The 26,593-nt window shown below is 48.9% G+C and overlaps 2 protein-coding genes across 2 annotated transcripts in view; both read left to right on the forward strand.

The window, feature by feature from the left end:
* Nucleotides 1–870: 870 nt before the first annotated feature.
* LOC119456741 (beta-mannosidase-like) lies at nt 871–20,199 on the forward strand. The gene is made up of 8 exons (XM_037718563.2): nt 871–993; nt 5,919–6,065; nt 12,212–12,360; nt 12,905–13,110; nt 13,842–13,912; nt 17,546–17,742; nt 18,403–18,562; nt 20,177–20,199. The coding sequence occupies exons 1-8, from the start codon at nt 873–875 to the stop codon at nt 20,197–20,199; spliced, it is 1,074 nt and encodes a 357-aa protein (XP_037574491.2). The 5' UTR covers nt 871–872.
* Nucleotides 20,200–20,968: 769 nt separating this feature from the next.
* The window catches only part of LOC119456742 (beta-mannosidase-like), a 60,772-nt gene continuing 55,147 nt past the window's right edge, over nt 20,969–26,593 (forward strand). The window contains exon 1 of the mRNA XM_049669060.1: nt 20,969–21,261. Coding sequence (XP_049525017.1) covers nt 21,094–21,261 — 168 coding nt within the window. The 5' untranslated portion in view covers nt 20,969–21,093. The remainder of the gene's footprint in view (nt 21,262–26,593) is intronic.

The following is a 26,593-nucleotide window of genomic DNA, read 5'->3' on the forward strand; positions in this document are numbered from 1 at the left end:
GTCTAATGCATTACTTGTAGAAGTCCATTGAAAATAGGCTAATTTTATTAAGTGGCTTAATAAAAACATGTCAGTCTATAATTTATTTTTTAACGTAACTTATTTGCAGCTCTACCGCAACGACCAAGCTTTTTTGATACACGGAATAATAATTACTCGTTCCTACTAGGCACACACAAGCAGTGGCCGAAAATAATCAAATACACATTACCAAATAATTTAAACACTCCATGAGCATACTAGCATCGTCCACTAGGCAACCATATTGTTTAATGATATTTTTTTATAATAATAAGCGCGCTGAAAAAGCATCCCTTGCTTTGGGGAATTTCCCTAAGCTGTAATTTTTATGCTATATACCTCATACAGAAATATTTTCGGGCACTATATGTTGTTTTCAGGTACTGTATGTTGTTCTTTTTAACTGAAACTTGTACCGAACATTGTGTTTTTGTAGGTAGTGCTTGGTAAGAGGGAGCTTTAACTCGAGGCCCACTGCAATGTCAAATACGTGTAAAATTGAGAAATGCTTCCCCCGATGCCTTGCGCGCGAGGGAAGCCGACGAGCTTCCACTCGATTTCCTCCCTTGCGCGCGCGAGACTGAGCCGCCATCGTCGGCTCACCCCTCGCAAGCTTTCACTAGCACATACAGAAGACGGCGCGCGGCAACAATGTTATGCCCTTGGACTTTGTACGGAACATCACGACGACGGCGACGCCGACGGCAGAAATGCGCCTGGAGTGTCCTAATAATTGCTATGGCAATGAAATTTGTAACACCGTCTGGCTCTTGGCCAATTCCCCGTAGTGGGTATGCGTCATTGTTTGGAAGCAAGAACAAGAAGAAGAACAAGAAGAAGACGGTCCGGTCATGGGACCCCGGCGTCCAGCGCTGCTTCTGGGTCTCGCCGCGTTCCTGGCCGCGTGCGCCAGGACCCTGTGCGTCGTCCTGCCCCTCAGCGGAGACTGGAGGGTGTACAATCGAAATAAATGTACGTACGTGTCGGTGAAGATAATAAGCCGGGGCTTTTCTAATCTACGCGGGCCACCCCCTGCGCACCCGCCCTCACTTTACTGTGCTCTCTGGGAAGCTGTTCAGGTCCTGCACACTCATTCGCACTTGCAATGTACCGCAGAGCACAACGCCAGGTGGCACAAAAGAATGCTCTGGATCGATGCATGAACGCGACAAAAAATCTAATGTCTTTAACTTCGAGCGATGATGGAACGCGCAGTGCTACGATGTTCGATCGGTTGAATGGTAAATCCACGTTGCAGTTCCGAAGGCAACAGCTGAGCCTTCGAACTATTGCACTGCTGATTCGTGATTCACAGTAAGCTACGGATGCTGATTATATGCGAAGTTTCTTTGTTCAAGTTACTGGCGCAACTTAACGGAACACAAAGAGAAGACGCAGACACGTCCTGCGTTTATTGTGTTCGCGCCTTCTGCTTGTGTCCCGTCTATATTGCGCTCGTAACATGAATCGAGAATCTGACAAACTAGTCCGTTTGACAGCATTACATTCGAAGTGGGGTGACGCTTCGACAATGCAGCCAACATTAAATCAGTGTGATTTAATGTTGTGAAATGTTTAATGTGAAAATCAGTGGCATGCCCCCCCCCCCCCCCCCTTTTTTTTTTTTTTGCTTTTTAGTCCTCCTACCGTACGTAGGCACGACAGTCTAAAAAGCAATGCAGGCACGCGGCACTACTGCGGCGTGCCTGCAGAAAGTGTTTACGTGTTCAGTGCGGTTGCAGCTGTCGATAAGACCCCCGTGGTAGCTCAGTAGCTATGATGTTGCGCTGCTGTGCTCGAGATCCCGGGTGCAATCACGGCGGCGGTGGCGGCCGCATTTCAATGAATGTGAGGGCCAAAAGCGCTCGTGAGCTTATATTTACGTGTGCGTTAAAGAAACCCCAGATGGTGTGAGGGCTGGGCGTGATGGCTGAGGCGTAAAGGCTGAGGCGAGAATAATAGGGTACGAACTATTTATTAGAACATAGTGGCACGCGCCAAAAACCGTGACCGTCCGTGGCGGCGATCGTAGCGAAAGGGAGAGAGCCCTGCCTCGCTTGGGCTTGGCGTTGAGTCGGCGTAACAGCGCTGTAGGTGGCGCTAGTGATGAGACAGGTGGCACACGCGGGCGCTCACATCCCACCCCAGTCTGACTGACCACGTCTCGTGGTCAATTGCTTCTGCACACTGTCACACGCACGATACCACTCCCACACACATGCGCGGGAACGCTGCAACTTCACTCGAGCACAAAGTCGTCGAGGTGGCTCGGTAGACATCGAGTGCGTTGGGGCCGTTGAGGCTGTTGCTGCTCTGTAGAGGCGATAAATACCATTGAAGCGAGGTGCTATTTTCTCATTGGCAACCGGAGCCTGTCGTCTCACCCAGACCATATCACCGACGGTAAAGGTGTGAGAACGGTGGCTGCGGTCGCAGCACTCTTTGCGTGCACCTTGGGCTGCTTCCGAATTGGCGGCTGCTTCGGAGCGCTGCACTGTTGTGTCGAGGATGCGCTCGGCAAGGGCGGAGTGCTCGAACGGAGGATGGTGTTGGAGTGGAATCTTCGGTACGTAGCCATAGAGAAGCTGAAATGGCGTAAAGTTCGTGCTGGCATTCATGGACGTGTTTACTGCAAATGCTGCCTCTTGAAGTTTGGTAGGCCATGGCAGTGGTTCCATTGCACAGATCTTGCGGAGAGCTGCCAGGAGAGTTCCATTGCTTCTCTCGACTAAGCCATTGCCCTCAGGTCGATAGGCAGTTGTGAAATGGAGCTCCACGGTATGAAGACTCATGAAGCGCTTGAACTCATTGGATTCGAAGGCTGAGCCATGGTTAGCACCTGCCAAACGGGACAAGTGGTCGGCTACAACGTTTTGGCGTCCTGGCTGATGTCGCACGGTGAAATCGAACTCTACTGTAAAGTCCATGAGCATAGAAGTGAACCGACGAGATGGCCGCACGTTGGACGTTAAGCAGGCAACAGTCCAGTTGTCTGTGACCAGAGAGAATTTTCTGCCTTGGAGGTATTGGCGGAACTTCACAGTTATTGCCCCGTGCACGGCGATACACTCCCATACATTGCTGTGCAGTTTTCGTTCCTCCAACGTAAGTCCACGGCTGGCGTAGGCAATGACACATTCTCTGGTGTCTTGGATTTGCGATAACACTGCTCCAATGGCTTCCTGCGAAGCGTCTGTGGTTAGCGTTGTGGTTGCCATGGGGTCGAAGTGCGCCAAAAGGGGAGGCTGGGTGAGGGCGAGCTGGCTGTCAACGCGAGCCGGTGGAATGTCAGGATGAATGTGCACGAGCGCCGTGTCGGAAGCGCGGAAGTTTGACACTAGAGGAGCGCTACTTGAGGGCAACGTTTGGGCTGCTAACGCTTTCCATGGTGGCTGTTCTGGCAACGGCAACGGATCACGTTGTAGGCAGTCTTTGGAACTGGGCCTGGTTTCAGGAAAAAGGACGGACCTTGTTGGGATCACATCATTTGCCATTCTTGAGACTAGTTTTTGGCTAGCTGTAATGGTGACGTTCGTGGCTCGATGCTGCAGCTGAGTTGGTTCTGGCGGCTCGAAGATGAGACGTGCCTGCGCTGCCGAGAACCAATCCTCACCAAGAATGAGGGGGAGTACATTATCTTCCAAAACAGCAGCTTCAACAACTCCTGTGGCTGGGCCGATGGATATCTTCAAAAATGCAGCACCAACAGGTAGCACTGTGCTTCCTCCTACCACCACGAGTGGAGGCTCGGTCCATGGGATGATCATGCTTGCAGGCACACGAGCTTTAGAGATTAATGTCACCTTGGACCCAGAGTCAGGAAACGCTTCACACTCACCGACTCCACTGAGAGTTGCGTTGAAGAAGGGGCATTGCTGTTGTGAGCCGTCAAGCGGAACGGGTGCACTGTGCAGTGCTGGGGGCTGCTGTGTCTTGGGCATGGTTGGAGGCGCTGGTGATGATAAGCGGCTGGTGCGTGTAGGGCACTTGGATGCAAGATGACCCAAGGCATGACATTGGTAGCAGACAGCTTGAGACAGGTCTTGACCGCTACGAAAAGCTGGAGCGCCATACTGTGCCGAAATAGCTGCATAAGTAGCTTCTTGTTGCTCGGCGGGCAGCTCTGAAATGCGCGTTTTTGGTGTGGCTCCTCGGGAGGACTGTGGTGTCGATTGTTCTGAGCGAGGCTGCTGGCGCTCTGCGGGCTTAGCGGCACGAAAGGGTTGCGACGGCGGCAAAACAGAACTGGCAAATGGTGACGGGCTTGCTTTGGCGTGCAGATGTTGCGCACTCTTGTCGAGGCTGGTGCAAGTAGAAATAAACTCAGCTACCGTGGGCGGCCTGTTGGCTGCTATGGCGGCGAGGATGTGTTGTTCCCGTAAACCATGCAGCAGGTAGTCAATCTTTTGTGCCTCAGAAAGGTTAACGGGGCAACGCTCAATGATCTTCAACTTGGCAAAGGCATATTGGTGCAAGCTTTGGGATGGGGCCTGGGTTACCCTCATGACCTGCTCTTGCCACTCAATGAGGGACAATTCTGTACAAAATGTGTCCTTCAGGGCGGCACTCCACGTGGCCCAGGTGCTGTACTGGTTGCCGAACGCGAGATGCCAGTCTTGCGCCGTGCCTTTCAGCTTGCTAGCTGCGATCAGGCGTGTGGTGGCGTCGTCCCACGAGGCGAGCTGCTGTACTCGTCGTACGTCGTCAAGCCATGTATTGACACTGTGGCTTTGCGAACCAGCGAATTGTGGGATGGACGATGACAGGTCTGGCAGTGTCGTCACCGTTGTTGCAGGGCGAGGTAGCTGCTGGAACAGCATGGTGAGGCTCTGTAGAGTGGCTGGGTCCAGCGTCAAAGACGCCGCAGCGTTCGAGGCGGATTCATTCGCTTCAACCGGGGGGGTAGCTTCACGCTGCTGCTGAATGTCGGCTTGCAAACGCTGAACGAGCTCCTCTTTCGAACCTGTGAGGTCCAGCTGTCGACGGGCCAATTCTTCGCGTATAAGGTCGACGCCGAGACGCGACATGGTCACCGCGTCGAGATTCTGCCACACAATTCCCGGCATGGCGTTGCGGAACGAGGCTGGGCGCACGGGAGACTAGGCGAGTGATCGCTAAGCCTAGTTGTCGACTAGGGCTAGTCAACATTCACGGGACTCTTCATATGACGGCCGTGCTTTACACAGACGAGCGGTAAAATGGCAGGAGTATCTTCAGGCGTGAGTCTTCGGCGGCGTGAGAGCGTAAGTACCATGACGGATGCAGTTGAGAAGGCGTACTGACCGGCGTTCGACGCTGGCGTTGTTGCTGGCGTTCGACGCTGGCGTTCGAAAGGCGTTCTTGCGCTGCCGTGGCTGAATGGCTTGGCTGAGGTTAGGGGTCGACTGCGCCAGATGTGAGGGCTGGGCGTGATGGCTGAGGCGTAAAGGCTGAGGCGAGAATAATAGGGTACGAACTATTTATTAGAACATAGTGGCACGCGCCAAAAACCGTGACCGTCCGTGGCGGCGATCGTAGCGAATGGGAGAGAGCCCTGCCTCGCTTGGGCTTGGCGTTGAGTCGGCGTAACAGCGCTGTAGGTGGCGCTAGTGATGAGACAGGTGGCACACGCGGGCGCTCACAATGGTCACAATTAATCCGGAGTCCCCCTCTACGGCGAGCCTCATAATCAGATTGTGGTTCTTGCACGTAAAACTTCAGAAATGGTTTTTAACCATTGGGATAGGGCGGGGTTAGGATGTGCATGTCTCTGTGAAAGTCAAAGGCATAGCAGCAACACTCAGGATTCATCGCACTGGTTCCGTACGAAAAGCCATCAGGTATCACGATTCAGTCATATATCTTTGTCGGAGGAGCGGACCTCACTCATGGGGACATGTATCGCGCCGCCCTCGCAGCGTACCACTTCTCCGGTGTGGTCCCTGGCAACGTGTATACAGACCTGATGCGCGCCAAGCTCATCGGCGACGCCTACTACCGCGACAACGACGAGCGCTTCGCCTGGGTCGGCCACGACAACTGGACGTACACGAGGGACTTCCAGCGTACGTATACGATTCTCTTCTATGGTTATGGTGACACGCGGCGTTCATGAACATCAAAGCACCGAGCTACTGCTACTCTAACGCGGCGGAGCACAGAAACAGAGCTCTATAGTTATGTGCCAGGATGCCGGCTGATCAAACTAAAAATTACGTGCGTTTTCTTGTGGACAATCAGCTTCACGAGGCATTTCTGCAGTTGCTGCGCAAAGCAGGCCTGCGCACACTTATTTTACCGCGTCAACATTTCACGTGGCGATCAGCGCGAAATAAAATAAATGCTGCATGTACTGCATCGATAACACACAATGAAAAACAAGAGACTGGAAACAGGACCACTGACTGAGATCATGACCTTCTAGATAGCACGTGTCGTTATTGCTGACACATTTGCTGCCTTCGAGCTGCTTGATCTGAAAGGCCATGCTACGAAACTTGTAATTCGTGGCATTGTGGCGTGGTCAGTTCTGTTTTCTCCTTTAGCTGTGGGTAGTTTAAGCCGTGGATCTATTTTGCAAGACGGCGAAGCGAAGTGTCTTTACATTAATTAAGCTTTTGTACACGCAAAAGATAAGTGTACACCAGGCTGACTTACGGGAGCTGAGCTTTTATCACTCCCCCCTCGCCCCGCCCCTCTCCTTTCACAGTTAATGGCGTAGCAAACTGTAACACTTCCTAGGTGTCAAATTTTGGCAATTACTGATCAATGAACGAATATTTACCGAAAGTAGATAAAGAAGATAAGTGAACAAACGGTACCTGATCTCTGTATGCTCAGTCGACTGCTTCAGGATAAAGTACGCCAGTAAGTACAGTAGACACTCGTTAAAACGAACGTGAAGGAACCAAAGAAAATCTGTCTTAACATAACCTAAAGAAAGGAAATTCACTATTCTAGGTGCACTAAGTGTTAGATTCAAGACGCACGTGTAAGAAAATACATTATTGCACTAGATGATTCAGAACACTGGTGTTTGTACATTCAGTTGAGCCACTCAGTAAAGTTTGCTTGCTGCCGCATTGCAAATCTGTGGTATGTCTCGAAACTGGCTCTTGATATAAACTGATAAAAAAAAACAAGAAAGAAAAAACTCGACGCTAATGCAATGGTATAAACTGGGCGGTAATGCATTTCCACTCAACGTGAAAGCTGGAGAAGTGCGGAGAAGTGATTCGCCGGTGTTTAACTTGTGTTTATCTTGTTTTATCCTGTGTTTATTTTGTGTTTAGCAATCCATCATCCTTTTTGACACCTGTGCTATAAGGCACAACTGGCGGGGAAACGCCTCGCACATGGAGCCAAAGCCTTTGCTGATGATGGAAGCAATTTTAACAAATTTCTGTTAATTAATGCGCTTAATGCTTGATTATTCCTGTCTTTTAGATTATTCTGAATCATGATAGTTTATTTTTAGCCACCTTTGATCAATCCTGCACTTGCTTTGACCCTGTTTTGAACACTATCAGGTGCAGCGTGTAAGCGCCACTTGTTCATGTGGCTCTTCGACAGTGCCCTCAATATCCTTATCAGACTGCAAATGCACGCGAGGACCTTCGCAAGTACTTGTTCCCGTGGGGATAGTCTGGCATGTTTTCAGATAATCGACATTACCATAGTTGCTGTCCACAGAAGCATTATGTGATTTGCGTGGAGCCTCTCCTGCATCTAGCATAGCAAGTATTGGCGATGATCACGGAAGTTGGGCTTAATCGAATAGATGGCTCGTGTTCAGCAGATTAAAAAAAATTTTTTAGCTTGAGATTGATGGGAAACAAATCAAACAATTGTACCTTGATCGGCATATCCAAAGATTCGACGTAACCGGATTTTTTTTAACGGGAGCCAACTGTTCCTTATCCCCCGATCAACGATAGCTGCCTCATCATAGTCATGTATTTAACTTTGTTCTTGGGGGTTGAAATGTTTATGTTCCTTGCAGGGGCGTAGCCAGAAATATTTTTCGGGGGGGGGGGGGGGGGGCAAGCGTCTGCTTTCTTCTACGTGACGTGATCGATATTAAATATCGGTAGTTGAAGCAGATTCTATACATGTATATCAACGACATGGGACCTCCCCCCTCCCTCTCGCGTGTGCTTGTGAAGAAATGAAGTAAAAAGTATGACAGGTACAGGGGCGTTAGGAGCAACGGTCTCTCATCACGCCACTGAATCGACCCGTCTTCGAAAACGCATCATTGAGACGACCCGCCCGATTGGAGAAGACATCATTAATTGTTAATCTTCGTTAAGCGTAGATGGCGTCGTCCTCGTCGGGGCGAAGTGCGTTTCACAAGTCAAGGCCGGCTATACAGGTGAAAATGCATGCTTGACCAGGCTATACCTACTCCCATAGCAATAGCTTGTTCGCTGCGTCTTTGCGCTAGAAAACTTAAGTACGCGCAAGAACGCGTAAGGCTTTTTTTTTCCCGAAGCTTTCGTCGCCCTGCTCCCTCATACGAGAGGGTTGCATTTTCTGCGGCAAGTGTATGGGCCGCTGTGTCTTCCGTTGTGTGCGAGCGTGCAGCCGTCATTTGCCTTTACGTCAACAGATTCAGAATTGTACAGAATATTTCAGCGCACAGCATAGATATGACATATGTACGCGTTTTAAGTAGTGCGTGCTAGAGCACTGCATGGGCCGATTATTTAAGCCCGGGCCCGGCCCGGGCCCGTTGTTACGTTGGGCTGCCCACCCGAGCCCAACCAAAAAATTTGTGGGGAGACCCGGGCCCGGCCCGGGCCCGTATATTTTCTACGTTACCCGCCCGGCCCGGCCCGCCACCCCTTTACCTTAGGCCCGAGCCCAGCCCCAGCCCGGCTCGAAACCGGCCCGAGCCCAGCCCCAGCCCGGCTCGAAACCGGCCCGAACCCGGCCCGAGACCGAAAAAGACATGTTTTTCAAAGTCGAGACGCGTGAGGATAACTCGCAGCACGTTACATGCACACCCCCAGAAAGCCCTAGCCCAGCCCGGGCCCAGGTCAAAAAGCACATGCAGTGCCCGAGGCCGGCCCGAGCCCGTGAAAAAACTGCTCTACCCGGCCCGGCCCGGCCCGTGGGCCGGGCCCTGGCTTTCGGGTAAGCCCGAGCCCGTGCAGTGCTCTAGTGCGTGCAACTCATTTCTGCTTCACTTACGCCGGTGCAAACAGGAAGCGGCCTCGTACCTCACAGAATCTCGACTGTTTGCTGTACTAGTGATGCAGGAATGAACTCCGGTCTTGTTCAGTGTATAGTGCACATAATCAATTTCTCAGGACGCGTAAACTCCGACGAGAACTGTCAGCGCCTGCAACAAGATTTTACTTACGCTGTATACTGAGCACAACAGTAATCCATGCTTGTCGGCTGTCTGTTCCGTGCATTCTGTAGCGAGTCGGTGGAATTTCACTGCTGGCATAAACCCCTTTGTGTGTACATTGCTGGTATGGGATTCAACACAACAGTAACTACCAGCCTTCCGTAGGGGCGCAATCTGAAACAAGAGACGTTTCGCGCGCAGACTAAGGCTACGTTCACACTTGGGAAGCGGCAAGCGGGCGGAAAGGCCAAAGCGGCCGGAAAATCTTTTCCGCGCATGTCCAAGTTGTTCACATTTGTTTTGCTACCGCCGCTGCCGCTTTCGTCCATACATCCATCTAGTCTGCGTACTTTTGTCAGCGTGGTGGCGCTCATTATCGCATTATTTCGAGAGGTATGTTCATTCATTGACCCACCCGTCATCAGAAGTGATCATTTTGCGCAACTTCGCGTGTCATCTGCGACCTTCGGTAAATTCCTCGTTGGCGTTCCGTAATTCTCCTCACACGGGCGCGGTAGCGCTGAGTCACAGGTTGGTGCCTAGGCGTGATTAAATTTCTTTAATAGTATTTATTTACAAGTTGTAATAACCTTTCATCATTTCGTATTATTGTCGGCGCCTCCAGGACACCAAAGCGGCAACGGGAACACCAAAGCTAAAACCCGGGCTGGCCCTTGTGTTGGGGCTCGCCAAAGCCTGCGCGTCCTACGTGAGACCTACGCTCCCAATCTATCGTCGCGACGAGAAAAGCACCCGGCGAATTCTGCAACATACCGTGCACGTGCGAGGAGAATTATGGAGCTCCAACGAGGAATCTGCCTAACTATTGTGTGCCATGGAAGTGGAAGAAGAAATGGCTTTTATACTTCTACCTACTTGTTTTCTAGAAATGGACAATGAATAAACGGAAGACGCGGACACCTCGGAAACTGTGGTGGTGGGTTCGCCTGGCTTTGCAAAAGCGCGAGAAGTTGGGTCACGCTAAGGCTTCGTTGCCGCACCTCCGGTCGCGCGACATTGAATACTATCGCGAGTATTGCTGACAGTACGTTTTAGTACCGCTCTTGTCGTTGAGCAAGGGGTGGTTCTTGATCGCGTCGATCAGCATTGCAGCCTGCACTTTTGGTGCCATGTTCAATTTTACGACCGGTTGTTTACATGCTAGTGTAGCTTCCGGTCGAGCAGAACGACTTTCCGCCGCGTTTCCGCTTCGCTATAGCGAAAAAATCTGTCCGAGACCGATTTGGCTCGCCGCTTGTTTTTCTGCCTGGTTTGCCGCCTAGGCGGGTGGATTTTTGCAAGATTTTGCCGCTTCCGGCAGCTCTGAGACCAAGTGTGAACGTAGCCTAAGATCCTGCGCGAGCGCGGCCTAACCGGCACCTTAAGGGAAGTGGCGGAAATGTATACCAGAAATTTCGACCACCTGGGTGTTCACCTAACGTGCACCTAAATCACCTAACGTGCACCTAAATCTAAGTAAACGGGCCTCGAGCATTTTCGCCTTCATCTAAAATGCGGCTTTCGCATTTGTTGCTTCAGAATGCGGCCGCCACATTCTCGCCCAAAACCTTAGAGAGTGTCAAAGCCTTGACAAACACCGTGACAGTTTTTTGCCATATGAAGAAATGATTCGCTGTAAATTACCAACCCAAACGGAAGCGCCCAGGAATGAAATTGTGATAGTAGCACCGGTTCCTTGAATTATGCCAGTGCGAGGGGGGGTTCGACCCCCCCCCCCCCCCCCCTGGCTACGCCCCTGGTTCGTTGGGTTAATTTATTCTCTAAAGCTGTTCATTATAAGGCAAAGGATATTGCAATTGGTAAAAAGGCTGTTACATAATGAGCCTGTATATTGAGGGCCAGCAATCACAGGCTGATATCTGTCACTAAATAATGAAATATAGGAAAACAAAAACAAATTTGAGGAATTCCATGGCACACTCTTTCGAATGTGAGTACTCGGTGTAAGTTAGTCACATTACCTACTCGGTCACGGAACTGCAAGGCTTCACATACTAAAGATCTTGTTAACTTATGTTTAACGTCCTGTAAACCAACTGTAATGTACGCCCCACCCACTCTAACGAATATGCAATAGTGTTATTCATAAATAAATGAAGGCCATATTGGGAAGAACAATCACCGATAAGCCTGCCACGAGTAAATGTGGAAAGGTTATCAAAACGGAAAACGGCGTAAGTGGCAACTAGCAGAAGTGACGCAAACGTGTTGTACAAAAAGATTAGGCAAGAAAGGAAAACTTCGTTGTATATATATATTTTCCGTCACTGTGACGCTCGCGTCGAAAGCAGCACGCAAAGATGCAGCCTGCACGACAATGAATACTTCTCCCACATGCTTTGTGTATTGACCAGAAGGTCGGCGTAATTCGTAGCTCAATGGTTCTGCGCAGTCGGGAAGCCTTCTTGCTGAGTCACAGTGGGAGACCTCAAAGCAAACGTGAACGAATGAGGAAGCATAGACGGAAAACGAAACATCGGTTGGTTGGACAGTTGGACAATTGAGACGCTGTGCAACGCTACTGTGAAAGCGGTGTCCATGAATACAGGATCTTTAACAATGCATAATGCGCTGGTATCATGTGAAAGAGCAGCGACAGACGGATTGCTTAGCTTTGTCCTAGACGATTCGGCGTAATCGGAAAGCGAACGCCGCTTTGAAGGTCACGCTGGAGGATACCGCTGACGACAGTTAATCGTCGCCCCCTCAGTTGACCTAACAGTATACAGGCAGCCCCACGGACTTGTTTTTTTTTCTTGTTCCACGAAGTTAAATGTAACTGTCATCGGTGCCGCGATACAAGTTATTCTGTCTGCTATTGCCACGTTTCAGTGAAAGAGGAGCAGACGCAGCACCGCCGGATTTTGCTCGTTGCTCACGGTATCGACACTGTGGCCACTGTCTACGTGAACGATGTGCCCGTGGGAGACACAGACAACATGTTTGTGCGCTACGTGTTCGACATCAAACAGCATATCAAGGTACGAGTTAAGCGCGCTGACAACGACGCCATTCAGGGTAGAAGTGAGGGCAGGCGCCGACTCATACATAACTTTATTATACAATCACTGGAAAGTGAAGCTGCACGAGTGCCACACGCAGTAACAGCTGGAGGCGCGAAGGGAGACTCAGTGAGGGAGAAAGAGAGAGAGAAAAAAAAACGAAATTGCCAACCAGTGCATTTCTCTTCGCCTGTGTGTATTCGTTTATTCACAAGATAAATTCGTTGTTCTGGTGGACATTTGTTTAGCTCAATCAACCCTAAATTGCTCACTTGCAAATAGCCTCGGGCTGTACTGCACACTGCGATTGCGGGAGGCTGCCAAGAGGAGATGCAAAAGTGCATTTGTTGTAATGAGGAACTGGTGGGGGGAATGAAGAACGAGTGAGAGAGAAACATTCTCCAGGCAAGCAGTGCTTGAGTAGACTGTTGCGACATAGATTCCATCGGTGGTCACACCGTGACGTGAGTGAGATCCCACGCCGTGACGGGAGTGCGTCTCGCGGCGCGGTTTGCCCGTGCAGGTGGGTTACAACAACGTGAGCGTCGAGTTCACCTCAGCCGTGGCGCATGCGCGCGAACGTGCGCGCGTGTTCAGCAAGGGCCATCAAGTGCCGCCCGAGTGCCCGCCTGTGCGCCAGCGCGGTGAATGCAGCGTGAACCAAGTGCGCAAGGCGCAGGCTTCCTTCAGTTGGGAGATGGCACCGGCGTTCCCCACGCAGGGAATCTGGTGAGCGTACTATGCGGTTGTCAGCATCTGCGACTGATTAGACCTAAATGGCCGTAGAAGATTCATGGCTTTAGAACAAGCGCTAAGAATAATCAATCAATAAATAAATCAATCAATCAATCAATCAATCAATCAATCAATCATATCGAGTATAACGTTACAATTCATTTCTCCCCTTTTTCACAAAGACCTAAGGTAGAATGATACCAAGAAAGTGACTCACATATGACATACTAAAAGCGAAATCGACATCACATGCGTGACATAGGACTAAAATACAGGACCAACGTCTATAGTAATGTGGTGTTGTTACTATGACTGCCCGTTCTGGACAAATGTGTAATTATACGGGGCGTCTCTCCAGTCACAGTTCCCTTACCTGTCGCAGTTCAATAACCAACGTGCCCTTGTTTTGCTAAGCGAGAAGTCGTGCGTTCGATCCCCTGCCGCCGGCTTCATTTAGATGGAGTAGAAAAGCCCGTGTGCTCGGATTTATGGTGCAGGTAAAAAAAAATTGCATTCCAAGTTATTTTAAATCTTTCGAGCGCGGCTTCCCCTATAACGGGCGTACAACTTGAGACGTTAAAATAACATGCCAGGCGTGTAAATAGCGCACAATATAATAGAAGCTATGCTACCAGGACATCCCCAGTGCTTTAATAAACTAAGCTTAAGTGCAACGTACCTTAACGAATGGTTCCGCCTTTTATGTGTGTGTGCGTTTTATTCAGGAAGGACATTGTCATCGAGATGTACGACGGCCTCGTCATACGTGACATGGTAGTCAGAACTCGACGGCTTGGTGAGTTGTTCAAGGTCACCAGGAAATATTGTTGAACTGATTTGCCTGTGTTTTGCTTGTCAGATTCTGATTTAAGTTTGTTTGAGTACACTCCAGTCTTAGGACCACTATGTACACACGTATCCAGTCAATAACGGGTACTTGTGCTAGTTTGATTTAACTGTGTACCCTAGTATGAGTACTCACGTTCTATTAGCAATTGATAATTGTTAATGTAATAAAAGCAGCATATTACAGGCCGTTTCAGTAAAGACAAAGCTATCGTGACTGGTGTAACTTTGGTCATCAAAGGCGTCCTCAATATGTCGTACCTGTCTCGGAAAATATTCTATCCGTAACCCATTTCCCCGGTGTTCCTAGCATGCTACCGCATGGAAGGAACATAGTCCCTTTAGTACTGTAGGAAACTTCACGATGATGTTGGGCAGCATTCGGATTACTCAATAAAACTTCTTTCGAAGGTGGTTGTTACTTCTCGTCACCATCCCGGCCGCGGCGGCCGCATTTCGATGGAGGCGAAATGCAAAAACGCCCGTGTGCTTGCGTTGTAGTGCACGTTAAAGAACCCCAGGTGGTCAAAATTAATCCGGAGCCCTCCACTACGGCGTGCCTCATAATCAGAACTGGTTTTGGCACGTAAAACCCCAGAAAGAAGACTTCTCGTCACCGTGTATTCTTGGCGTGCAAGTGATAATAATAATTATTATTTGATTTGAAAATACATACACAGGAAAGGGAAAGCGAGGAGCAAGGTTGGTAACTGCCACCGGAAGGGACTAGTCATCGGCTGTTATTATAGCAATAAATAATTATTGTTTAGACCATATGAAATAATTTACTCATGGTCAGTTCTGCTGTCTAACTAAAATATAAACAGTGACATGCGTACTTTATATATGAAGCGGTGGTTTAATAATTGACTGAAATATAAGCGGAATAATTAGACAGTTATGTAGTTAATGCCATAAGTAAACATAGCGAATCGTACAGCCAACTCAACTAGGCCTCGGAACGATACGGGAGCCACATTGTGCCTTTTCAACAAAACCGTGCCAAACCGTACAAAAATCCGTTTACTGTATACCCTTGATGCCTAGAGTAGTTAAGCGATTGCCGCAATAGATATCAGGCGCGGAAGTGACGTATTCATCACGTAGAAATATTTTAGGGGCGAAGCCCCTTAGGGCGTGGGTCTGTCCTTCCTCCGATGTAGTATGTAGCCACCTGTAGTTTTAAGATGGCGTAAGTGCCGATCTTTCTATATATATATATATATATATATATATATATATATATATAAAGTGTATATAATGTCACTAGATGGCGCTAGTTATTCGTATAGTTGATGAGAAAACCTACAATGTAGTGCGACGGGTTGCCGCTAGGGGTGTTATAATAAAAGGTGCTCGCTCTTGGCGCGATATCTCTTTCGCTCGGAGTCGCCTGATGGAAGACAAGGCTGCGGAGCGGAGAGCACGGAAGGCGGCGGCGGCGCGCGCAAACCAAGCATCTAATAAGAAGCGTCTAAGAAAATAAAACGTATTGTATATATACACACACTGTTTCTCACGTGTTTACTTGATCATATACTGGGCGAATTACTCGGAGTATTCACGGTTTACCGATGATCCCTTCGGAGCTTCGCCCCATCATCATCATTCACCTCGTGGATATGCTGTGATTTTTTTAAAAGCTTATTTCTCGACGAGAAGAGTTAGTCGTACAACGCTATGCCGTTCTAATCCCACAGTTACAAGGTTGTAGTAAACAACGACTTTGGGTGCCATGTTCCACGTCTACGCTATACGCTAAAACTCGTATTGAGGAAACGCTCACCTGCCTGTCTCTACGTCGTCGCCGTTCGGTCGCCATCACGCAAGCTTTCATCGCCAAAAGAGCGGTGCGGAGGAAAGGGGGGATAAACAGTTTTACTTAAACAAAAAAAAAGTATGCTGACCTCGCACTGGGGGATCAATGTAATGTGAAGTACCTTGCAAGAAGTTGGCTATCTCGCATTATTTGGGGTTTCACAAAGTATTACCAGATGGCGCCACGTTTCCGCGTAAGACAAGCAACTCTGTGTGTTTGAACCGAACGTGTGTGTGAGACGACAAAGGCAAAGTGAAGGCACGACGACGACAATGTATTGATCGCATCGACGACGATGGCATGGCGACATGTATTGTACTCCTGTAAGGAAACGTTCCAACCTGTTTCATTACGACACGAGCGGATCCTGAAGGGGGCAGAATGTCACATTCCGTATAATGTGCTGGCTGCCACAGGTGAAGGTTGGGGTAAGGTGGTGCGCTCTCGCTTTTAAGAGCAGAGCTGTTTAACCTCTTGGTTGCGCCGCGTAGTGCGAACAAAAACTGCTCCTGGCGATGACGTTACCGCGCGTTGCCTAGCAACTACCTCGCGGAGTGGCAAGTGCTTCGCCTCCTCTTCGTGCCGTGCACATGTTGCCTTGTCAAGGGACGTTAAGGAGAGGGAAGGAGAGCTTGCGTGCGGTGCGCGCTATGTTCGGGAGAGAGATAGAAATAAATTGCAACAGCACCAACGAGGCAACGCGCAGAACTGCTGCCGACGCCGTTCGCGTTTCCCCGTTTCCCGCGTTCACGCCGAATGCGCGCGGTATCCGTGACTGCAGCAGGCGCCTCTGGCGGCGGCTCCGCAGGTTTCGACCAGCCACGCCCCGGCAAGTGCACAGGCGCAGCTTGGCCGTGACGTCACCAGGAAGATAAAGCTCGGAGCCGCCGCAACGGCTGCAGAACTCTCGTTGACTCAGAGTACATGTAGCCTTGACATGGGACGACCAAAGAATATCCGGACACCCGAAGAAGCCGCTCATTTTGAAGCGCGTCGAGCGGCCAAGCGAAAATCTGCGCGTCGGCGGCGAGCCGATTCGGAACACCGTGCACTTCGCATTTCCTAGCAAAACTTAGCCAAGCGTAGTAATACCTGGAAGAAGCTAGGTCGATCACCAGCTCCGCTGTTTACTCCAGCCTTGCATCACTAGTGAAAGCTGCCCACATATTTTTGTAAGCAACTTGTTACTATATGCGACATGACGCAAGCGAAGGAGCATGATATGGTTGGCAATTACTCGCACATTTAATTCCTGCACCGGTGGCGTAATTGAAACTTTCGCATGCACGTGCTCTCGAATTTCTAAGCAAATTGAGTCGCTGTGTGACGTGGCGCACTGCCGCACGCTCCAATGGTCTGTATCCATGAAGTATCCATGGTATCCATGCATCTTGAGCCTAGTGGCTAGATCACAGGTCATTGCGTGGGGGACTCGGGCTCAAATACGCTATCGGACACATATATGTTTCTTTCTATGGCAGAGGCCCGAAACAAAAGCTAGACAGGAACCTGCTCACCTCAAAGTGCTTGGTCCGACGCAAATAATGCTTCGACTACCTTCCTACGACTAATACCTTCCTTCGACTTCCTCAACCTTTTATAGGTTGAGGAGGTCGAAGGAAGGTATTTTACTACAGGGTTCACATAACGCAGCAACATTGTCATTGATAGACACCCGTTAGACAGAATGGTGGCTTAGTAGAGTGGGAGGGGGAGGGGGGAGTGAAATGGCTCCTTTATCGTTCTCACGCCGCGCACTCACAGGCTCGCAAAACAGCGGGGAAAGGCCGAGAAGATGGTCGCTGGACGTGGGCCTGTTCCTCGAAGTAGCGTTCAGTGGAAAGACACGACTGCTACTCAGTTTGGTGCTCGACGAGCGCCTGACCGTGAAGAAGAACATATCGGTGTCCGCGAACAACCAGCTCGGCGCGCACTACAGATTCCGGCTACGAATACCAGAGGCAAGTCTCTCGTGCGCCCGCCGCGCAGCACTGTGTCTTATGGAACTGAGTGAGGACGTTAAGTGAGAACGTTGAAGCCGATTCGCATGCAACCATACGGCGATTCAAGTGAAAGGAACATACGAGGTAGGAAAACTGCATTCATGTATGAATATAAATTTGAGGGCACGAAGTTTTTAGTATGTTTTGTTTGTTGCCTGCGATCGAAAGTTTATGTTTAGGTCATTTATGCGATATATATTTTTCTTAAAGAAAATTTATTCTCTTTTGTACGGCTCTATATTTTATTAGAGATTGCATCTGAGCGCCAGGAAGAATAAGCACGAAGTGTTTAGCTGCAGCTCAAGCTAATGCGGAACCACTATCGACTGGAGCCAGCTTCATCACTTATCATGAAGGTGGTTCCGGGTGATCCAAACTTCAAGAGAAACATTTACCAGGCCACATGTTAGTCTTATATTTTGTTTTTATGCGTATTTTCCTGCATTACCAATTCTTTCTCTATAGGGTATACGGGTCTTGAAAGTATGAGCAATGAATGAATGAATGAATGAATGAATGAATGAATGAATGAATGAATGAATGAATGAATGAATGAATGAATGAATGAATGAATGAATGTCGGCCTTCATGTGCTTCTTGAACATTGAATGCTTGTAGAACCTGGCCATCGAGCCCTGGTGGCCCAACGGGTACGGAGGACACCGGTTGTACACCCTGTCCGTCTCCTTGTCTCTGGGCAGTGACACCGCCACCATCACCAGGAGCATCGGTTTTCGCACAGTGGACCTGATACAGGAACCGCTCGTGAATAGCACGGGTGAGCGGTCGGCGATTCGTGAAGGTTCAACCATACGGAGCGCATTTCGGACGTATATTTTAATGTGGCGTCGCTTAATTAGGTGCTATAACGATGATTTTGATGTTTGTTACCGATAAGCTGGAGTCAGTTGCTACGGCGAGTGGGTAAAAACCGACAAGACGAGGCATGACAAGAAGGGCAGGACGACGGGCTAACAAATCTTTGTTTCACTAACTGGCCCAAGCACTAGACCACCACAAGTAACGAACGCAAGTGCGTACCATTCTGGTAGTGTAGCGAGATTCATTCGATAATGAGACGGGAGAGCGCCTGCAGGCGTTATTGGTACAGTGACTATTTCGACGCTCCAAAATCCTGGCTGAGCGACAGATGGAAAGAATCGCTCAGTGTGCAGTTGATTATAATCTCTGATGTATTTTTGTGTGTGAATAAGTGCAAAATTATGGTTGATCCTTCTTTTGTAGGAATCGGTAGAACACGAAAGTGAAACTTCACAGAAGCTGTTGCATGTTTGCTTCGTGAACTTACGGTCCGATGCAGCGAAAGGAGCGCGATTTGTGGGCCGGCGACCGTTTTGTAGGTTTACTTGGCGCGCGGAGTCCTGTTTTAGCGAGTGGCGTTAAGCTGCCGAGTCGCTTCGACGACGGTACGAGCGTTTTGGTCCTACTATGTCTTGGGCAGCCAATTGAGTTGCGACGCGCTCAGCTTTAGGAATGCGAGTGGCAGATTTTGCAGCGTGCGCCGCGAACGCGCGAAGGCTTTCTGCTTCACGCTGGCGTGTCTCTCACCGGACCAAAGCTAGGTTCGCCCGCCAAGGCCGTTGCCTTTCTTCGCCGCTTAGCGTAGTCGTTTTCTTAGTTGTTGCCATCGCAAGCGAAGCAGTAGGCGGTGTGTGGGCACTGCTGAAGCATGTTGAAGCTGTACTCCGTAGGCGACGAGGTGCCACAGGCTAATCCGACGCGAAAGATAAACCATGTGCGGAAAGTGCCAACACCAGACTATACCGCGTTGGAGCCTCCGTTGCGCTGCGACTACCGTAGCGCTCCCTGTCGGCGCTCGTTAGTGTCACGATGCAGTACTTACCGATCCTAGATGGCGGCACCATTCCTGTCAGCAAAAGTCCAAGGTGTCCTCAGCTATCACCTAAGAGACGCGAAGGCGAAAGCCTTGTAAAGACCACTATAATTCACCTTAATCTACCTGAATCCTCTCTAATCCACCCTAAACCACATTGTACCTCCCTAATCTACCTTAATCCACCCTAATGTTCTTTAATCCACCTTAATCCAAATTATTAGACCTTAATCCGCCTTAATCCATCCTAATCCACCTTAATCCTCCTTCATCCACCTTAATAGACCTTAATGTACCTTAATTTACCTAAATACACCCTAATTCACCTTGATCGGCCTTAATCCACCCTAATCCACCCTAATGTACCTTAATGCGCCCTAATCTACCTTAATTCTCCTTCATCCATCTTAATCTTCATTAATACATCCTGATCAACTTTAATCGACCTTATTCCACTCTAATCCACCTTAATCCAATCACTCATCAATCATTAAATAAGTTTGTTATCGTCACGTGATATTTTCTGTACCTCACAAGGCTACCTTGAAATAGAGATCTAAGGATTTCGCCTAAAAACTTTTTTTATTAGTTGGCGCCGAACGTCACATCCGTTACATCCTGTAAAGGAAGTTCATGGCCGACCCCTGTATAAAACACTCTCGTGTTAAAAGCTTAATTATAATAACTGCTTTTGTTTCATATTTCTCCTTACGCTGCTTGTCGGGAAAAAAATCGAGTTAGCGAATGCGCATCCTATGGCCGAAGGAGTGTTGGCACTCGCTTAGCCACTAGCGACGGTAAGTTTCAATGCCAATATGTTCAACTGTGTGGGGCGATTCAGAATACTGCCGTTTTGCCGTGGTCGTATGCTGGGGATATTACTCTTGCATGTGGTGGCGTTTGCCTCGTGCATATTCAGTTTTGCTGAAGCCGTATAAATCCCACTAGTATAAAGCCTGCCCAGCTAATGTTTAATGAACAAGCATCCGATAGCTTGTTATATCTCCTTTCGTTATACTGATATCCGAAATATCCGATATGAAAGAGCCGCACGTAGCGTTGCCTTTTCCCTCACTTCTCTTTCAATTGTTCTCAAGATCAATTGATGTTTATTCATCATCATCAGCCTATATTTGTGTCCACTGCAGGACGAATGCCTCTCCCTGCGATCTCTAATTACCCCTCTCTTGCGCTAGCTAGAGATTGGAGATCGCTGGGAGAAATTAAGACAACAAAATATATCCACGCACCAATTTTACGTTACCTGCCGAAAGGGTACGCAAAGAAGGTTTAAGTCCCCCCGGCCGCGCCCGTAGGCGCAACCGTTCTTCCTTCGGGTCAACGGGTTGCCGCTGTTCGCCAAGGGCAGTGCGTGGCTGCCGGCCGACGCGTTCCCGGACCGCGTGACCAGTGAGCGGCTCGAGGCGCTGCTGGACTCCGCCGCAGCGGCGCACATGAACCTCCTGCGCGTGTGGGGCGGCGGCCTGTACGAGTCCGACCTGTTCTACGAGATGGCCGACCGCAAGGGGCTCATGATTTGGCAGGATTTCGCCTTCGCCAGCGCCCTCTACCCTGCCACGCCGGCGTTTCTCGACTCCGTGGCGCTGGAGGCCCGCCAGCAGGTGAGCACTCATCTAACTACCTTGTAGAGCCGTGTGGGTTCCCATACTGAGCCGTGGCACTCAAGAAGGACGCCGAGACCGCAGGCAGCTGAGGTTTACCGATCTTCCGACGAAGTCAGGCCAGCCAGGGCAGGATCATGCAACGATTCTATTTCGATCGACCCTATTCCTTTTAGAATTTTGTTAATGGTCTGAGCCGTGCCCCGCCCCCGCGATCAGCGGGATTGGCCGGTTGTGAACGGTTTATGATGCAGAAGGAATAGAACCGAGCAAAACGCAAATTTACGCTATACTGGTTCAGTGTTTCGATCCTGGGGCGCTATAACGTAAGGCCATTCCAAAGTGTTTTTATTACAATCTCCTGACGTCAAATTTACGTAACCACCAACGCAAACATCGGGCGGTGACCCGCAGCGTTGTCTGAACAACCCAATCAAACCCTCTCCTCGTTTATAGGAGGTCACCTTTGCTCGCTTTCAGAACGAATAACATTGTCTACACTCAGCCGTTTTTCTTATCTAATTGGCTGACAAGAGGCGAGGAGCACGCTCTAGTGAAGAGGGTTTCGATGGGGCTGAGCCAGCACAGTGAAAATAGATAACCGCATGAAGAGGGTGGTACCGGCTTCTCCGATTGGTCTAAAATCGCGGCGGAGTGCAACGGAAGGATAAGAATGCCGCTGAAACAGATCCTCAGCAAGGAAGAGTTGGCAGAGCGATGCCGTATACGTGCCGAAAGGGCTCAATAACGTTTTACGGCCACGCAAAAAGGTTATCATGTGCAAATAAATACATGCTCACCGACAGGTGCGGGTAGCGAGGGCCTGAGCGATCGGCGGGCAGCCATCTTCTATTCCTTTCGGAACGGGGCAGTCTCTGGCTATTCAGAAAAATTTTCAGTTTTGTTCGGTATATTAATGCATCTTTTTTCGCGTACACGTCACTTTGACGTGGTGAGTTTTCGTGGTTTTGTGAAGTTGCGTGACAGACATGCGAAGTGGGCGCAGCCCGAAAACATTGTACCGATAGCAGAGCTCTAATGGTGAAAAGGCGTCGAATCAGGAATAATTATTTTTCTTTTGTGCTGTTTAATCATGCATAATCAGTGTGTACACGTTATATCAGACGGGGAGCTATCGCGGTTTTCGTGACGTCGCGTGACAGACAGGCGAAGTTGGGAAGCGCCCCAAAAATGTTTCGACCAATCGTGGTTGGCTGATTGCAGGAATCGGAATAGATAAGTTTGGAATAGCTTTACGTTATAGCGCCCCTGGACACATTCCGAAATGGTGGTGTTTTGACACGGCCAGAGACGGAACAGCAGGCTTGCTAGCTACAAAATAAATAAATAATGGGGTTTTACGTGCCCAAAACCACGATCTGATTATGAGGCATGTCGTAGTGGGGGTCTCCGGAACAATCTGGACCGCCTGGGGTTCTTTAACGTGCACCTATATCTGAGTACACGGTTGTTTTCGCATTTTGCGCCCATCGAATGCGGCCGCCGTGGCCGGGATTTGATCCCGCGACCTCGTGCTTAGCAGCCCAACACCACAGCGGCTTGTTAGTTATTAAAAAGAAAGTTAGAGAAACAAATATGGTAAATTGAATGCAAAGGATGAAAAAAAAAACACAGAAGACAGAAACAAGATACCAGGGCACAAAATGTTTAAGATATAACACAAAGGCCTTGCTTTTTGAGGCACGAGTTTTCTGTCTGAGGACAAAAACACACAGGAGCAAGTATTCGCAATCGGAACAGGTGTGTGTCTGTTGCAAAGAAAAAAAAAAAAGAAAGCGGGGACGACTGAGCACGATGTAATGGAATACCCAGATATTCCCCCGGCCAAAACCATAGGTGACGTCCACTTTCCAGAGGCGCTCTCCTTCAGAGCTGATTGAAGCATTAAATTGTCAGCGGTCGAAATAAGCAAGAAACATGAAAAAAAAAAAGAAGCAGGGAAACAATGAAGCCGAGGTCGTTACAGGCATAGGTAACATTACGAGGTAAAGTAGAGATAGGTAAAATGCTAGACTCCAATATAGCAAAACCTGATTAGGTCACGCAGGCTAGCTGACTATTGGTCGCCATCCCGTTTCAAAGAGGTCCCCATTACAAATCATCATCTATCAGCTTATCTACCGCTCTTATTCATTGACCGGGTGGCCTTGATATATCTTGTGAGCATCTACCCAAGTCCCTGTACATGATTTATGCGCACGTATATGAACAGCGTATGCATAATTACTTGATGACTATTCATATTTTTCGAGATTCAGTTACAAGTCTATGGTCGTCACCTCAGCGTCACGTCCTTGTCCTTGTATTCTTTACTTGCGCTGCTACTTTGGCCCGTACTGACTCACCCAGTTCTCTGTACTGCAGGAAGAGAAGCAACAGGTCTTCACCCCCCTCTTGTGCAGGATACACACGGCGTACTTCACTGCCGAGTAACTCTACCATGATGCCCTTTAGGAGCCCAGACAGAGCGGACGCGCTTCACTTGCCACTTTTGCTGGTGCGCAAGTGCACTTCGTCGCAGTGATGATTTGTTCACGTAACGCCGGCATCGGCTGTCACAGCGTGCGGTTTCATCACGGGAGTCAGATCAACGTATTTCATATGAAACATACGAACTATGCTGTAAACAACATTTATGCGCCAATAGGAACGACATATATGCTGATATTAAAGTTGGGCTTCGCTGTCATTACCGTGGTGAACTTTGTTGTGGGAAGGCTAGTTTTACAGTCAAGAAAGTGGTCTTTTTAAGGAAGGCATCATGGCGGAATTGGCCAGATGTGAGTTCGCGCTGTGTGTCCAGAATGACCATGCACCCTTTCCGAGCACTTCATTCACTATTTTTTTTAAAGCCACTGGATCTTGTACTTTTCAATGACCCGCTGTTCTTCCAGAGCGGTTGAAGTGCTTAGCGCACGATGGTAAGAGGGGGGTAGGTATGGCTATAACTTGACTGCTGTTAAGCCGCTACTTGGCTTAGTACTCGTATTTGCAATGACAGTCATCCATAAGTAGCATGGGGCTGGTGTCGGTTGACTCCATATTTCCCAACCACGTGGAAAAACGCACGACGCGGTCAGCTGCTTGCCTTTCTTTCTATGCCGTTGCCGTGCTGTAGGCTGGACGTCCTCGTCGAAAACATCTGCACCACTTTTTGAGTGGCTGAGAATAGCCGGCGCCAACAAGTGACGAGAGTAACGTCCTCACTACCATTCTTCAAAGCGAAGACCATTGAGGATAAGGAATATGATGCTCAGTTAAGGTTATTCCCATAACTTTTTTTTTTTTTTTTTACTACGAAGTCACTTCTTCCGGTGTGAAAAGGCGCTCGCGGAGTTATAGGAAGTATTCGCAAGGCGTCACGTACGCCCTTTTGTAGCACTGTGTCTTTGTAATCCACTGTGCTGCTGGAGTTAAGCGGATATAAATAAGCCTAGCATTTCGCCGTGTTGGCTGTACTACAATATGGCGACGCTGATGACGTCACTGCATACCCAACATAGAAGGGTATTTTAGGCGTTATTTCCTAACTTACCGCTTGGCTTTTAGTGTTCAGCCACTGATAGGCATACCATAAAAGCCAGAGTTAGGATCACTAAACCACCTGATTTCTTTTTTTGTTCTTTTTTTTCTCGATTATGTTCATACAAAGGGTATGAACGGGACCAATGGGGTGACATAAAAGAAGGGCGGAAAAGCGATAAGCTCTCACGGAAGCAAGCGGGATGATAAGCTCACGGTCGAAACGTGGTTGTGGCCATCCCAGATTTCCGGAAGTAACCGTCGCCAAGTTTGATGGACAGCTTCCGTTCTTTTAGTCGTCGCTGGCAAGTCGACGCGCGCTACGTAAACAACGCTTGTGCCCGATATGGAAGGACGAAAGGTCCTGAGGAAAAAAAAAAAAACAAGGTCACGGGTTTTATCGATGAGCGCATCTATAGTGTGTGAAAAGAAAATGGCTAAAGGTACGCGGCAGCCAACTCCGAGCTAGTTGGCTTGGAGGTCGTCGTTCTTTCTTTTTTCTTTTCGTCTAGTCTTGGTGTGGTATGTCCACCAAAGAAAGTTTGTCGAAAGTCTAGAAGTGGGAAGTAAGAATAAAGCGTTTATTCACCGCGACACCCTTCCTGCCCGCTGCCGGCGCAAAGCGTATCAACACGGAAAGTTTTGAGGAAGAATTGTTAGCCTACAACCCGTCGACTGACATGGTTCAAACAAAAGGCGCTCGTCGCGTACAAACAGCGTGTTGTTTAGTGACACGAACGACACCGTACTCTTTGTGTTTTACCTATCGTGGTTCGTAGTTATGTACATCGTGAGTTGCCTATAATGCGTTGTCGGCAAAATGCGAGCTTTTTGCACAGCTCCTCCAATGCGATTTCTTTCAGCTTACCGTTTCTATGGGCTATTGCAAGCCATCATATTACGCGTATACCTTACACAAACGTTGCCAATTCACGAGAATACCTAATATTTACGATATCTTAGTGATAACAGGATGGGCTCACGGCACTCGTTCACACTTTCTCGGCATAGTGCTTCTTTCTTGATTCTACTTATTGCCACGCGTTGTAGTGGCAGAGTACCCTTTACAGGAAGACACTGATAGACACTTGTTCAAAGCTTCGGCCACGTTTAAAGGATACCGGCTACTGACGTGACGCTTTGATGCGGAAAGAAATTGTACGAGTAAGGTGTTAATTTGAATCGTCGATAAAAGAAATATCGTTGTAATGGAGCTTCTCTGCATGCTTCGTTCTATAAGGCAGCCCCCCCCCCCCCCCCCTTTTTTTTTTTTTTTGAGGAGTGGCCAATGCTAAGAATGCCCTGACAGTGACTCTACTGGTACGGAAGACAGATTGGCTGTACGATTGCGTTATTATTTCGGTCACTGCCTGTTTACTTCGTGCCAGTCGAGCCATTCAACGAGGGTGGTATCATTTGGTTTCATGCTTTCTCTCCACGTTTTGAAAATAACATCTCGAACATGGTAATTTTCACAATCAGAAACCCGCTCATGCTCGTGTATTAGCTTGTACTGAACGCGCTAAAAACTGGAAGAACCGCTGCTGGTTAGCGCACGTGATTCTAGAGAAACCACTAGCACATCTATTAACGGCGAAAACAAGGTCAGCTTGGCAGATGGGAACGCAGCTATGGACAAAGTATGACACGTCCAAGAAGTTCCCCGGTTTGCGTGTTCCACATCGAAGGTGCGCTCGTGTGGCGTTACGACATTGTGCGCGAAGTACTGTGGCTGTGTGCAATCAATGATACAATTAGTATTGGAATCGCATGTACAAATGTTATTGAT

The sequence above is a fragment of the Dermacentor silvarum genome, chromosome 6, assembly GCF_013339745.2.
Source record: "Dermacentor silvarum isolate Dsil-2018 chromosome 6, BIME_Dsil_1.4, whole genome shotgun sequence".
In the NCBI taxonomy this organism is placed as follows: domain Eukaryota; kingdom Metazoa; phylum Arthropoda; class Arachnida; order Ixodida; family Ixodidae; genus Dermacentor; species Dermacentor silvarum.